A 15,041-nucleotide genomic window follows, 5' to 3' on the forward strand; every position below is an offset into this window, starting at 1 on the left:
GAAGATGAAGATGTGGAAGTGGACGTAGACGTGAGCTCTAAAAAATACTCCTAATTCATTTTCCTCAAACTAATGAAACATATTATGAAAACCATTCTTCAATATAAGCTGCAGAGCAACAACGTACTAAAAAAATGCATAGCAAGAAAATAGACAAAACGAGCGAGTCACATCATTTATTCATTTGTTCCTGTGGTATTATGTGAAAATATACAGTTTTTATAATCAATAGGAGTATGAGTTTTATATCATTAAAAAAATTCAGTCTCACATGAAAATTGCAAAGGTTTTAATATATTTAAACCTTCTACCAACTTGCATCATTTAATATACACTTCGAACATGGATACAAATAAGTCATGTTTGTGTAACTTAATTGAAGGTTTAACTTAATGCCAAATTTATAAGTTAGAAAAGTCAAAAATAATCACACCTAATTATTCATACCATTGAATTCAAAGCGAAACAATCTTTACATTAGAATAGGCAGGGACTGCGCGAACGCAGGACCCCTCTAACACAAATTATGACATAGGCTCGACCAGTTGGGCCGACCTTAAACAGGCGCCCCTCCTGAGTGCAATGGAAGTCGCCAATCTAGGCCATGGGCCTTATGGTCGCCCATCAACCCGGTCCAGGTAAGTATGTTTCTTCTTTTTCTTTCCTCAATTTATGTAACCTCTCTTCTCATACTCCATCCCATGACCTTCCGATGTGGTATATCTAGTTTCTTGTTTCATGTTTTTCCTTCACAAAAACTGAGTTGAGAACTCATTAATTGATTACTACTATGGTATAGTAGTACTAACTAGTTTTTATAGAAGGGGAATGAATAAGAGGAAGTGATGGAACTCATTTCAGCGATTAGTTGTTGATGGAATGAAGGAGTATAGAAAATAACTTTTTTTTCTGAAATGAATATGTTGTCATTAAATGGAATATAACTGAAACAGTCAAAATAATTAGATTGGCTATCTAACACATAACATAATTGATTAATAAAAAATTAGACTCAAATTGTTGGGGTTTTATTATTATAAACAAAACACCATCCAAAAAATGGCATATGCTGCTTGAATTGCGACGAGCACACGGTATTCTTTAGTAAAAGGCGAAAGAATAGTTTGCTATGTACTCAACGCGCAGCTGCATGAATTTGAAAAGGTAGAAGTATCCTATATTTATATAGGTTGGCGAGTAGCCTTGCTTTGTGTCTCAGCGATGTGGGATGACAAAATGTAATGTATTTGCTGCATCTGTGTGTGAATTGGGTAGACTGCTCGCTCCATATGATATTGAAGTGGATGATTGAAGATGAAGAGAAAGACAAATTTTTATTAATTTTAATATTTTTAAAACAATATTGTTTCGTTAGATTTGTTTGAATCAATACTAAAAGGAACAGACTGCTGTTAAAAGGATATAAATCTACAGTTGAAGTCATTGACATTACAAGAAGGAAACACATTACATCAAAATACAAGACAAACTCTCCAACTCTGTGTAGTAGTATTATTTCTTGTCGAGACTACACGAATCATCATCCGTCAGTCTCAACAAAACACAGACACAAATAATAGTAATAGTAACAGTAATAATAAGGATGAGATGAATAGTATATTAGAGAAGCGAATCGAGGGCGATGATGGTGCTGAGGTTCATAGGATTCATATAGTCGAGGGATCCCGAGAGAATCTGCCTCACGATAATTTTGTTGGCCTTTTCGGAAGGATGGAATGGATCCCAAAATGCATATACCTCTCTGTTCGGACACAGATTCGACAACTGTGTGCACAGCCCAAGCCCATTGTACGGCCCTTGCCCGCAGCAGGCTACCTTGGATGTCACAAATCCGAACGCCTGCGGATTACGGATGAAGTCGTTGTTTGTGAGCTGCGTGTTGGCCGCGATGAACACGTTCCTCCCCACCTGCGAGTTGAGGTTCAGCAGCATCTGCGTCAGCTGCGGGTTGAAGAGCCCTGCAGCGCGCTGGAGCTCCACCGAGCACTGCCCGTTCGTGCTCCTCTGTGCTAGCTCTGCCGGCACGCACCCCAGTGGGCCCGTCCCTGTCACTATCACCCTCCTCGCTCCCAAGTCGTATAATTTCTGTCGTCGGAATTTATATGATTTTAAAGAGTTGGATGTAATAGAGTTGATTATAATATTCCGGTCTTTTTATTTTTTGAATTAGTCTTTTATTTTTCGCTTTCTACTTTTTAGTTATGAAGAGGCATTACATAAAGATTATACCCTGAGAAGTTTTTGGTACTCGGAGATGAGGTAGCGCACGTAGTTGGGGAGGGAGAACTGTCGGGACCTTGCCGAGAAAGGGACCAAATAGTAATTGTTGACAAAGTCGTTGCCGCCCAATGTCATCAGAACCAGAGCTTGGTTCACTAGCCGTTTAGCCTCGCGGGCGCCAACCAACGCCGACACTCTAGTTTGGTATTGTTGGAAGTATTCTAGCTGTTGGAATGGCCTTATTATGTTCACCTGCGGTTTTAAATATTCATATCAAATTATTTGTATTTCAATGTCCATCATCAACAAAATAAGTGGGCAACACTTTTTAAAGAGGTAGAGGTGAGTAACACATTTCTAATATATTCAGACAATAATAAATTACTTGTATGACTTACAAACTGAACTCCGGTGTCGTTAAGAATGCCAACTCCCGCAGAGGCGAAGTTGGCTCCAACCAGCAGCCTTCGCCCGGTTAGAGCGGGACTCAAGTAGGGCAATGGTGACTCTGTCCCGCCAATGCTCTGGCCTGCAACGTCCACTCAAATTAATCATTTCAAATAATTATAGTAGTATGAAGGAAAAAAAAACATGCATGGGAAACAAAACTGATAAGATCGGGGATGTTGAGGCCGTTGGAGAAACGGCCGGTAGGGCGGCGGGTGGGATAGTCGATGCCATATGGTGGGGCGTCGGCCCTGGCGGTGGTGGCTAAGTAGTTGTTGTTGCCGCTGTCGACCAGCGAATCACCAAAGACGAAGAAGGCTCTGCCCTCTACTCCCAAAATATTACTAGTATGCAATGTGGCTAAGAATATGGCTACACCCACAATAATGCTCAAGTCACTAGTAGTAGTAGCCATTGTGAAAGGTAGATTTCAGAGTGGCTATCTAGGAGGTTGTGGGTGGAGATGAATGCTGAATTTGGTTGTATTATATAATAGCAATTGTTGTGTGTTACACTGACAAATAAATGTATGTTTTCAGCAAAGATTGTGGCTCATTGTTTCGGAATTAAATACAGAGGAGCTATTATGGTTGTAAAGTGCCACACAGTTATACTACTAAGTAACTAATGCAAAACCAAAAGTAAATTGAACTATTGAAGGCCACTGGTTCAAGGTATTAACTTTGGATAGTTGATAGGTATGTCATTAATGATTAACATGCCAACAAAATTAATCCACATATGTTGGAACATAGTATATAATTTAATTTGTAATATATCAAGATGCTTTCATGTGTTTTTGAGTTTTATGCAACACTAACACGCCCATACTTTAGTCAATTTTGTGTTTATTCCTTAAATCAAAGTGATCTCCATATCTTGAGTGAATGGAATTGAAGATTGAACAATTGATAGCCAACAATATGCTTAATTAATTTGGACATTAATTTCAAATATCCTGATAATGGTTGGACAATTGAGCTTTATATATGACACAGACGGCAAATTGAAAAAGAAATATATAGGATAGTTGGATTTACATGTATACTTTAGTTTTTGAATGTTTGTTTTCCCAAAATTAGATAAACTAAATTGCAAACAATTTTGTACGGCAATTTTGTCAACACACACACAGATATGATGTGTGCATGGCAATAGGTTGGAAGATATTTTAGATTGATGTCGAAAGAAAAAAAGTGGGAAATAAAAAAGTCATCATGTGAGTTATATTAATGCTCACGCAAGCAATACTAGTACAAAGAGCAAATTATTTTATAGGCAAGAATCTCAAGGTTCGCCAACACCCAACGTAAAATATTGTTATACTCTCTTTTCTTTGTCCTATGCTACTTATTTTTTTTGAATTGTTATAAAATAGTTAAGTCAGTTTCTTTTTTTTAATAAAAAATAAATATTTTATTTTCTATTTTACTCTTTTTTTCTCATAATTATTCTTATTCATATGTCATTATCTCTTTGAACTTATAAACATCAGTATTTCAAATTTTTTACTTAAAAAGAAATGCATAAACTATTTGTGACGGATGGAGTATTAACTAATCAAGTAGTGACATTTCGATTTTCTATACACTCGATGAATATCATTTCGTCTCATATTTTAATACTACTAATATGCATCGGACACCGACATATATAGTAAGTATACAGTACAATATAGAATCTACACATGCAGCTCGGCTGCTGTCCATTGGGCATGGGCGGTATCAACTAGTAAAAATTAATGTGATGGCCAGTATTTTTTTTATACTACTACTATTAAATACTTCTAAGAGTAGAAAATGGAGTAAATTGATTATAGTATATATTACCTTTCGGTTTAGGGTTAAATGTCTCACTTTGACCCAACCATATATTTCCCTTTTAGTAGGGGCGGACGCAGAAATAATTATCGACAGGGACTGAGACTTCTTTGATGTATATTTTTGAGTAATTTAAATTATGTGTAGCAGTTTTTACATTATAACTTACACTAAATTTTAAAAAAAATTATTAGAAAAAATTAAAAAAATTATTTCATTGAGGGCTTAAGGCCCCCACCCCCTACACCTTGGGTCGGCCCATGCCGTCTAGGATTGAATGTCTCACTATAACCTAACCACATATTTTACTTTTATATACTAGTTCAACAATAAAAAGTTAGTTGCATAAGTTATAAGTTAGTAGGTTGTGAATTACATTTATCAGAAAAATAAAAGTAAAATACAATATTTATGATGGATATCTAATATTGGACATTTATGCCGGAGTAGTATGTAGCTTATTACAAGAAAAAGTTGATTAGATGTATGTTGACAAGGTACAAAGACTTTGGTGCCTCACTTAATGTATCGTGGGATTCACGAGTAGTACGTAGAAGATTTTTTTAAAATAGTACGTAGGACACATTATGGCTTTCATAATTGAACCAATGAAGAAAATTACTCACAAAACAATAATGAAAAAAACCGTAGACAGTAATATTTCCCTACTAATTTGGCTATTAAATGTAGACATTACCTGATGGGGTACGGACTAAACAAGCCCAACAGCAGTGACGGCCCATCAGCCCAAAGCCCAAGGAAGAGTATGAGTTCGGCATTACCAAAGAGTTCGGAGGAGTTCGGCATTACCAAAGAGTTCGGCCTCAGCCTACAGCTCGGTAAAAGCCAACCAATCAAGCTCTGCTCTCAGGTCGGCATCAAGCTCTACTCTCAGATCGGCAACCAAAGCAGTTCGGTCTCAGTATTCGACCGAACAAGGAGTTAGTGGACCCATGCAGGATTTCCACAACTTCCAACATACCCACTACCACGTGGCGTCAACTCAGGCCACGATCTTAGGCCATGACCTACACGACCTCCACGACCTAGAGTGATGATGTAAGCCACGATCTTAGTTCAATGTATAAATAGAACTTAGATCTGATAGACAAGGGTTAGAATCTCTCTAGAGAAATAATCATATAGCAAGTCTGTGTTGTAAGCTGTAATTCGCAGATCAAGCAATACAAACCTGCCCCCATTTCTCCCCGTGGACGTAGATTTACCTCAGTAAATCGAACCACGTAAAATTCTCTGTGTCGTAATTTATTTTTACGAGCATTTATCATCATCAAAAATTCGCGGAATCATCACTGGCGCCGTCTGTGGGAACCGGAGAACCAAATTTGTGATAAAGCGAATTTTTGACCATTTTTTCAACCCAAAAAATGCATACCAGATCGCAGAGTACCCGTATTCCTGCCCGTGAGAACCAGGAGGAAGCCAATCCACCCCATAGGTCTGGAAAACAGCCTAGGGATAAATCCACCACCAGTTCTCATGGCGGAGGAACAAGCCGCTCCAAAAGCCGTCACACCGAGTCTTCCCAGCAGCCCGATTTGAACGAGGCTGTCAAGCTGTTTTTGGCTGAAAAGCAGGAGGAACTCTTAACCTTCCTGCAGAGAAGCCAAAAGCAGCCGGAGGCGAAAACGGCGGATTCTCCCTCTCCCTCCATACGAGACAGTCACTACCGCAGTAGTGTCATGTCTTCCAGAAGAAAGAATCCTCGGTACCGGAATCACAGGAGAACTCCATCTCCTCCATACCGAAGAAATGTCGGGTTCGCCATGTACGGAGCATTGAGGACTCCGTTCTCGGACGATATTACCCGAACTTCCCTACCACAGAACTACCGAACTCCGTCGATAACCTATGACGGACTCGTGGATCCTCATGATTTCTTGGGACGCTATCAATATAACATGGCGAACCAGGGTCTCAACGAGGTCCACATGTGCAAGCTGTTTCCCGAACTGCTTATCGGGAACGCAAGAAGGTGGTTCGATAGCCTCCCCCAAGGCAGCATTAGATCCTACCGAGATCTAATGGATGCTTTCCACAGGAGGTTCTTTCAGAAAGCGGAAGCCCGGATTACTTCGGCTCAGCTGCTTTCTATACGTCAAGGTCGCGACGAAAAGATCAGCGACTTCCTGACGAGATTCCATAAGGAATGCCTACAAGTAGATAATCTCAATGATCTACTTGTCATTTCGGCATTCCAAAATGGAATCCTGCCCGGAGCTCTCTACAGAAAGCTCGTGGAACGCAGTCCGCAAACAGCTCAAGAGATGTGGGACATTGCGGACAAGTTTTCTCGTGCCGATGAGGCAGACCGTCGAAAACGGTCTTTAGACAGCTCATCTAGAGAAGACAAAAAGAAGCCCGATCATAGCGATCAGAGGCTTCCTCGCCGAACACCTTCCCCACCAAAGGAGAGATAGCGGTCATCCGAGGTGATCGAAAAAAGAGCAAGTGTGTTCGCAGATTGCGCTTAAAAGTGCCGAGCAATCAGTTCGGCACCATCAAGCATAGCAATCACAGCAGCCGGAGTCAGAGGCAGGCGGAATGACCGAAGTCACACCGGAGCCGAACTCGATGGTGTACGGCACTGAAGCCGTGATTCCGGTTTAGATTGGCATACCCAGTCCCCGAACTCAATTTCTCCTCAGAAATGAATGGTGACGGACTGAGAGCCGAACTAGATCTTGCCGAAGAAAGAAGAGAATTGGCCTGCATAAAAGCAGCCAAGTACAAGGAGCAAGTAGCCCGGTATTACAACCAAAGGGTGAAGAAGCTGCAATTTCAAGTGGGAGATCTCGTCTTGAGAAACAACGAAGTAAGCCGAGCAGAAAAGCTGGGCGAACTCGAACCCACATGGGAAGGTCCATATCGGGTGTCAGAAGTCCTCGGCAAAGGGTCTTACAAATTGACTCACGTGTCAAGAGCACAAGTACCCCGAACATGGTACGTTTCCAACCTCAAAAAGTTCCATTTGTAAGAGACAGTCCGGTCAATGTGCTTTCTTTGGTTTGCTTGGTCTTTATTTGTCTCTGTGCGTTTTGTCTGTGTGTTTTGTCTGTTTCGGTGCGTGTCGTCTCTTACAAATGTTACTGAGGTATCTTGTTCTTCGAAGGCTGATCCCCTTCTTAGAACATATGCAAGCTAACGATTGTGAGTCAAAGCTTCTACAGAAGATACAAGACCACAATTCAGCTTAAACAAGCAGTTCGTCTGAAACGAGCTGCAACAAGCCAACGATTGTGAGTCAAAGCTTCTACAGAAGATACAAGACCACAATTCAGCTTAAACAAGCAGTTCGTCCGAAACGAGCTGCAACAAGCCAACGATTGTGAGTCAAAGCTTCTACAGAAGATACAAGACCACAATTCAGCTTAAACAAGCAGTTCGTCCGAAACGAGCTGCAACAAGCCAACGATTGTGCGTCAAAGCTTCTAAAGAGGATACAAGACCACAATTCAGCTTAAACAAGCAGTTCGTCCGAAACGAGCTGCAACAAGCCAAAGATTGTGTGTCAAAGCTTCTAAAGAGGATACAAGACCACAATTCTGCTTAAAAATCAAGCACTTCGTCTGAAACGAACTGCAACAAAAGTCCGATTCTCGCGATAAAACTTGCCTGAATTAGGACAAGGGAAAGTCCAATCCATGCGATAAAACTCGCCGAATTAGGACGACCAAGTTCGGTCAAAGCAGTTTACCTCATAAGACCGAGGACGACCATGTCTAGTCAAAGAGGTTTACTGCATAAGACCACTTCGGTTAACTGGGAAAGTCCGATCCACGCGATAAAACTCGCCGAATTAGGACAAGGGAAAGTTCGATCCCGGCGACAAAAATCGCCAAATTAGAACACAGACCAAAGACGAGTCCGGTCAAAAGATGTTTATTTCATCAGACCAAAGACGAGTCCGGTCAAAGATGTTTATTTCATCAGACCAAAGACGAGTCCGGTCAAAGATGTTTATTTCATCAGACCCAAGACGAGTCCGGTCAAAGATGTTTATTTCATCAGACCAAAGACGAGTCCGGTCAAAGATGTTTATTTCATCAGACCAAAGACGAGTCCGGTCAAAGATGTTTATTTCATCAGACCAAAGACGAGACCGGTCAAAGATGTTTATTTCATCAGACCAAAGACGAGTCCGGTCAAAGATGTTTATTTCATCAGACCAAAGACGAGTCCGGTCAAAGATGTTTATTTCATCAGACCAAAGACAAGTCCGGTCAAAGAAGTCTACTTCATAAGACCGAGGACAAGTACGATGAAATTTTTTTCGCTAAGCTGTAAATACACAGTGTTAGAAGCGAAAACAAAAACAAAATTTCATTTTCAAATCTTGTTCGGCACACAACTCCGCTACCCTACAAGATGGCGTTACGCTATTACAAAGGACTATTCTACTGTCCAGGGTTGCTAAAGTTGAGCCATCTATTCACAAAATCCTCGTGAAGCTGAGTTCGGGCGTTCCAGGCAGCCGCAGAATAAGCAGGTCGACGAGATGCTCTAATCGACCTGCCACCTCTTCTCTGAGCCCGGGAAGCCCTAGCACCTCGGCGGCGAAGAGTCTCTTCACGAAGCATTTGCCGATCTTGCTCACTCATAACCACAGCTCTTCTGCGAACTTCAGCCCGTCCTTGACTTGACGTCTCCGGTTGTCCCTGAGTTCGTTGCTGACTTGGAGTAGGGTTTTGAGCAAGTGAATCAGAGGTTTGAGCTGAAGTACTAGCATCTGTTGGCGGGAAATGCCGGAGGAATCTCTCAATTGAGGGACGCCGGGCAAGAACTATGTCGTACCGAGAGGCCCAGCGCCGCAATGATGTCACGACTTGTTGGCAAGCCGAGCTCTCCAGCGCATTGTTCCTCCGGAGTACATTATATTCCTCCCACAGTTCGTCAACTCGACTCTGAACATCTGATATGGTCATTCCCCCGCGCACACGGATGTAATCCTCGTACGCAGTCCTCTCAGCAATGGTCGTGTTCAGCTCGGCCTCCAGATCATTCTTATCGGACTCTAAGTCCTTATTATCGGCCTCCAGCTTCACTAAACGAGCCAGAAGCTCGTCATTCTTCGTCTGATCGGCTATAGCTCTTTTCTCAGCTTCGTCTAAAGCCGAAGAGTACAGCCGTTTCCAGTGAAGTATCTCCATCTCCTTGAGTACAAAGCAGCTACGTCAGTTCGGCATTTCAGCTTACCGAGCAGGTAGTAAACCACAACAGGAGTAAGAGAGTACGAAAGGCTAAACGAAGACACAAGAGCAGAAAGAAGAATTTTTTCATTCATAAGAAAAAAAATTTTCTATACAAGGAGGGCTTCAAGGCCATTTTACATAGAGGAAGAAACTAAACTAAGAGAAGGGAGACGAAATCATACTTCGCTAGCCTCGTCTCCGCCTTCTCGGTGAGGTTCAGCTTCCTTCTCCTTATCTGCTTCAGCTTCAGCCTCTGCCTCCTTGCTCTCCCCAGCCTGTTCGGCGCCACCGTAGCCGATCTGCTGCGCCTCCTGATCGGCCTGCTTATCGCCGGCCTCCAGCTCCAGCGGCTCGGCCTCACCCTCTCCGTTGTAAGTCGAAGCGGGTGAAACGGGTCCCACGGAGGCAAAGATAGCCTCCAGGTTCTCGTCCCGATCAGCTCGACAACTCCGGACTCGGTCTGCAGAAAGCAGGACCGAGGATGAAGCGAGCTCCTCAAGGAGCGGCAGATTCTGAAGCCGAGCTGCTATCTCTCGGCTGTACAGAGGCAGCACGACGTCGGCCCCCTGCTCGCCCTTATCGGCAATTAGCCTTACCAGACTACCGACAAAAGCCGAGAACTGGCTGCTCAAAAAGAGTTTCTCCGTGTAAACACGGAGAGCCTCCCCCTGGGCAACCACGGCGGCAGCACCACTCCGTTTCGTCTGCTCTCGCTGGATGACGAGCTGGTTTTTGGCAAACTGAGCTTCATCCTGGGCCGAAATCCTAGCAGCTCTGGCTTTCTCAAAGTTTGCCTCAGCCTGCTCGGCCCGGTGACAAGCAGCCGCCAATTTCCTCTGCATCTCAGCATAGTCGTTGGACGCTTTGGAGAGTTCGACGGCGACGAGCTTGGAGAGCATGTCGTTCCTCTGAAAATGGATAAAGAAAAAAGTCAACAGAGGGCACCAAAAATACAGGACAGAAGCAAAGCCAAAGAATCAAGAAGACAATTCACCTCGGCAAAGTCCGTGGGCCATAAAAATGGCTCACAGATATGCTCCGAAGGAGGCGCCAAGACCATGTCTTTCTCTGGCGCTCTCGGGGGTTTCTGGGTCTTCCCCTTCCTACTTGCCGAAGTCGACTCCGGCTTCTTTGGACCCGAAGAAGTCTTTTGCCTCTTCGGATTCTTCTCGGCATCAGGCGCCGAGCTGGTAGCCTTCTCTCTCTCCGGCTCCTTGGACTCCGAAGATTTTCGGGTAGCCTTGTTCAGCATGTACACTGCCAAAAAGCAAGAAAGCAAGGTTAGTTTTCTTCGTTAAAGCAGTAGAGCATAAAGATAAAGAGAAATCCTCACCCTCGGCCTCTTCGTCCGAAGACGAGATGTCGAACACGACGTCGCCCTTGACGAGCTCAGACTCCGTGTATTGTTTCCTAACTATGGGAATCTTGTTGAGCTCGCCATCGAGCTCGTCCAACGGTTCAGGCCGAGGATGACGGATAACGGACTTCGGCCCTCTCCAGGGAAAACTAGGAGCCGCAGTCCTATTATAAAAAAAGAAGCGATTTTGCCATTTCGGCCATTTGGTTTTACAAAAGGCCCTAAAAGGCTGTAAAGGGACCAAGTAAAACCAAGATCCCTTCCTTTTAAACTGGAAAAAATTAAGGATTGCCCTCAGAGACAGATCCTTATCTAGCCTACGCAGTTCGGCAGCAAAAGCCGATAAGTGCCTCCAAGAGTTCGGAGTCACCTGACCTAAAGGGAGTTGAAAAAAATCTAGCAACTCTACAAAGGCAAGGGGAAGGGGGAAACGAAGCCCGCATTCTAAGCTGGCTTCGTAGACGGTGGCGTAACCTTCCGGCGGCGAGTCCGCCCTATAGAGGTCGTCAGGAATCGCAACCTTCCCCCCAGGAAAAGAGTATTTTTCGTGAAGGGATATCACAGTATCCTTACTCAAGATACTGTGAAAATACTCTACGGTCTTCTCCCCGGATTCTTTCCGGCTAAAAGACCCCTTACCCCCTTCACCACCGCTACCAGACTCAGACGAAGAAGAAGCAGACATGGTCCTTACTCTTTGCAAAATCTGAGGAAATTTTTGAAAGCGGAAGAAAATCTTTTTCGCAAAGGAGATAGAGTGCAGAAGAAGCAGTCGCAAAAGTGCTTCAATGATGAAGAAGGGAGGTATTTATCAGATTCGGCGAAGATTTCAAAATCGTCGCACCGTTTCGAATCCCACCTTTTCAGGATTCAACGGCCGGATTTTACTGTCGCATTTAATGCAGTCACGTGCACGGCACGTCCCCTGACGTCAGCCTCCCCCGTACCTTTATCCAGAATGCCGAAGTGACTCGCTTCGCCGAAGTGATTCACTTCGTCTTTCGGGGGGGGTAGTGATGGGGTACGGACTAAACAAGCCCAACAGCAGTGACGGCCCATCAGCCCAAAGCCCAAGGAAGAGTATGAGTTCGGCATTACCAAAGAGTTCGGAGGAGTTCGGCATTACCAAAGAGTTCGGCCTCAGCCTACAGCTCGGTAAAAGCCAACCAATCAAGCTCTGCTCTCAGGTCGGCATCAAGCTCTACTCTCAGATCGGCAACCAATCAAGCTCTGCTCTCAGGTCTAGGATTGAATGTCTCACTATAACCTAACCACATATTTTACTTTTATATACTAGTTCAACAATAAAAAGTTAGTTGCATAAGTTATAAGTTAGTAGGTTGTGAATTACATTTATCAGAAAAATAAAAGTAAAATACAATATTTATGATGGATATCTAATATTGGACATTTATGCCGGAGTAGTATGTAGCTTATTACAAGAAAAAGTTGATTAGATGTATGTTGACAAGGTACAAAGACTTTGGTGCCTCACTTAATGTATCGTGGGATTCACGAGTAGTACGTAGAAGATTTTTTTAAAATAGTACGTAGGACACATTATGGCTTTCATAATTGAACCAATGAAGAAAATTACTCACAAAACAATAATGAAAAAAACCGTAGACAGTAATATTTCCCTACTAATTTGGCTATTAAATGTAGACATTACCTGATGGGGTACGGACTAAACAAGCCCAACAGCAGTGACGGCCCATCAGCCCAAAGCCCAAGGAAGAGTATGAGTTCGGCATTACCAAAGAGTTCGGAGGAGTTCGGCATTACCAAAGAGTTCGGCCTCAGCCTACAGCTCGGTAAAAGCCAACCAATCAAGCTCTGCTCTCAGGTCGGCATCAAGCTCTACTCTCAGATCGGCAACCAAAGCAGTTCGGTCTCAGTATTCGACCGAACAAGGAGTTAGTGGACCCATGCAGGATTTCCACAACTTCCAACATACCCACTACCACGTGGCGTCAACTCAGGCCACGATCTTAGGCCATGACCTACACGACCTCCACGACCTAGAGTGATGATGTAAGCCACGATCTTAGTTCAATGTATAAATAGAACTTAGATCTGATAGACAAGGGTTAGAATCTCTCTAGAGAAATAATCATATAGCAAGTCTGTGTTGTAAGCTGTAATTCGCAGATCAAGCAATACAAACCTGCCCCCATTTCTCCCCGTGGACGTAGATTTACCTCAGTAAATCGAACCACGTAAAATTCTCTGTGTCGTAATTTATTTTTACGAGCATTTATCATCATCAAAAATTCGCGGAATCATCATTACCGAACTAGTAGGCATTTATTACGTAAAACAGGGATTTTTTTGATCAATTGTAACTAGGGGTGTCTAAACAGGTACCCGCACCCGATTTCACAGGTACCCGAACCCGAAAAACACATTCTACACTACCCGATACCAGACCCGCAAGGCATTGCGGGTACCCAGCACCCTCAGGCATAGTTAATTTAATTAATGTGCATCTGCCAATATTTGTATAGATTTGGTTAAGGGACTACTATTAAGTACTTAGGCGATGTGGGATAGCTTTTAAACCTTGTGAATAAGCTCATTAACATCTTATATCTATCTATACACAACTCATGTTTTTATTTATATTTTCTGAGATTGGCAGCATGCGAAGAAGAGACACTCAACATAAATTAAAGAGAATCAAGTGTAACAATGATTAATATTTTAACAAAATTTTAAATATGAAATGGAGTAGAAACTAAATAAGACGACACACCTTCTATATACAACAATTAATAAAAGTTAGATACTAAGTTGGTAAACTATATAGCTACATGTAGAATATTAATCTAATTTCTTTGTTTACAATTATATTTAATAAATATTTTGGAAAAATGTTCTTTGACTTTATCTTACAATTTTAATGTTTGTTTACGCCTTTAGATACATTATTTTTTAGTCTTAAGTCCAATTATTTTTGTAAACTCTTTTGATAGTTATTCCATTTCAAATATTCGAAATTAATAATAAAAATTTATGTTTGTTTGATCAAGTCGTCCCAAATTATACATTCACTTGATTCAAATTTATATGTTACTATTTGAATTTGAATGATATTTGAGATAGTAGCTAGAGGTAGTGGCTAACCAAGTTGTCCCACATTGAAAGTGAGATAAATAATAGAGGACTTGTGCAGTATAAATATATGATATATTCCACTCTATAGTTCTAATTGGGTATTTATTTGTGTATACTAATACTTGGTCGGGTATACCCGATACCCGATATTTTGAAAATTTTACTACCTGATCCCGACCTCGATCTTGATTTTTGCGGGTAACGGGTAAATACCCAATACTCGTTACCCGTTTTGATAGGCCTAGTAGGGGCGGACACAGAAATAATTATCGATAGGGGCTGAGACTTCTAAATTTTATTTTAATGTATATTTTTGAGTAATTTAAATTATTTGTAGGGGCTTTTACATTATAACTTACACTAAATTTTAAAAAAAATTAATAGAAAAAATAAAAAAAAAAATTTCATTGAGGGCTTAAGGCCCACCCCCTTACACAACCGATACCCGATACCCAATACCCGACGGGTATCGGGTTGGGTTGGGAAATACCCAATACCCGCTACCCGTTTCGACAGGCCTAATTGTAACCGTATGCAAAAGCCTCATTAATTTGTGTTTTATGTTAAGAGGAAGATGACTCTTTATAGGTCTGGGTACGTGTATGTTGTAACTAAAGCTTCAACTAAAGCTGATATTACTATTATTATTTGAACTTTTTTATGCCACCATCAATCACTATAAGAAATTGAGTTGAGCTTAAATGAAAGCTGAACAAGCTATTTCTTTTTATATTTATCATTGTACACAACCAATTAAGTTATTCGAATTGGACTTCCAATGTGATCAAAAGTCAATTATGTTTGCCAATAATAATTACATATTCGTGATCCAGTTATTCACCAAAT

The 15,041-nt window shown here is 42.0% G+C and overlaps 1 protein-coding gene and 2 non-coding genes across 3 annotated transcripts; all 3 read right to left on the bottom strand.

Moving 5' to 3' along the window:
* Positions 1–486: 486 nt before the first annotated feature.
* LOC121793237 lies at positions 487–646 on the bottom strand. Its single transcript, XR_006049071.1, has one exon. It is a non-coding gene; the product is annotated as a U1 spliceosomal RNA (small nuclear RNA).
* Positions 647–1,030: 384 nt separating this feature from the next.
* Positions 1,031–1,148, bottom strand: LOC121793275. Its single transcript, XR_006049097.1, has one exon. It is a non-coding gene; the product is annotated as a U5 spliceosomal RNA (small nuclear RNA).
* A 281-nt stretch (positions 1,149–1,429) lies between these two features.
* On the bottom strand, positions 1,430–3,177 carry LOC121766451 (GDSL esterase/lipase At5g18430-like). The gene is made up of 4 exons (XM_042162736.1): positions 2,851–3,177; positions 2,640–2,770; positions 2,251–2,493; positions 1,430–2,106 (listed from the first exon to the last, which is right to left on the bottom strand). Exons 1-4 carry the CDS (start codon positions 3,101–3,103, stop codon positions 1,621–1,623), a joined length of 1,113 nt encoding a protein of 370 aa, XP_042018670.1. The 5' UTR covers positions 3,104–3,177; the 3' UTR covers positions 1,430–1,620.
* Positions 3,178–15,041: the final 11,864 nt, after the last annotated feature.

The sequence above is a fragment of the Salvia splendens genome, chromosome 2 (genome assembly GCF_004379255.2).
Source record: "Salvia splendens isolate huo1 chromosome 2, SspV2, whole genome shotgun sequence".
NCBI lineage: Eukaryota > Viridiplantae > Streptophyta > Magnoliopsida > Lamiales > Lamiaceae > Salvia > Salvia splendens.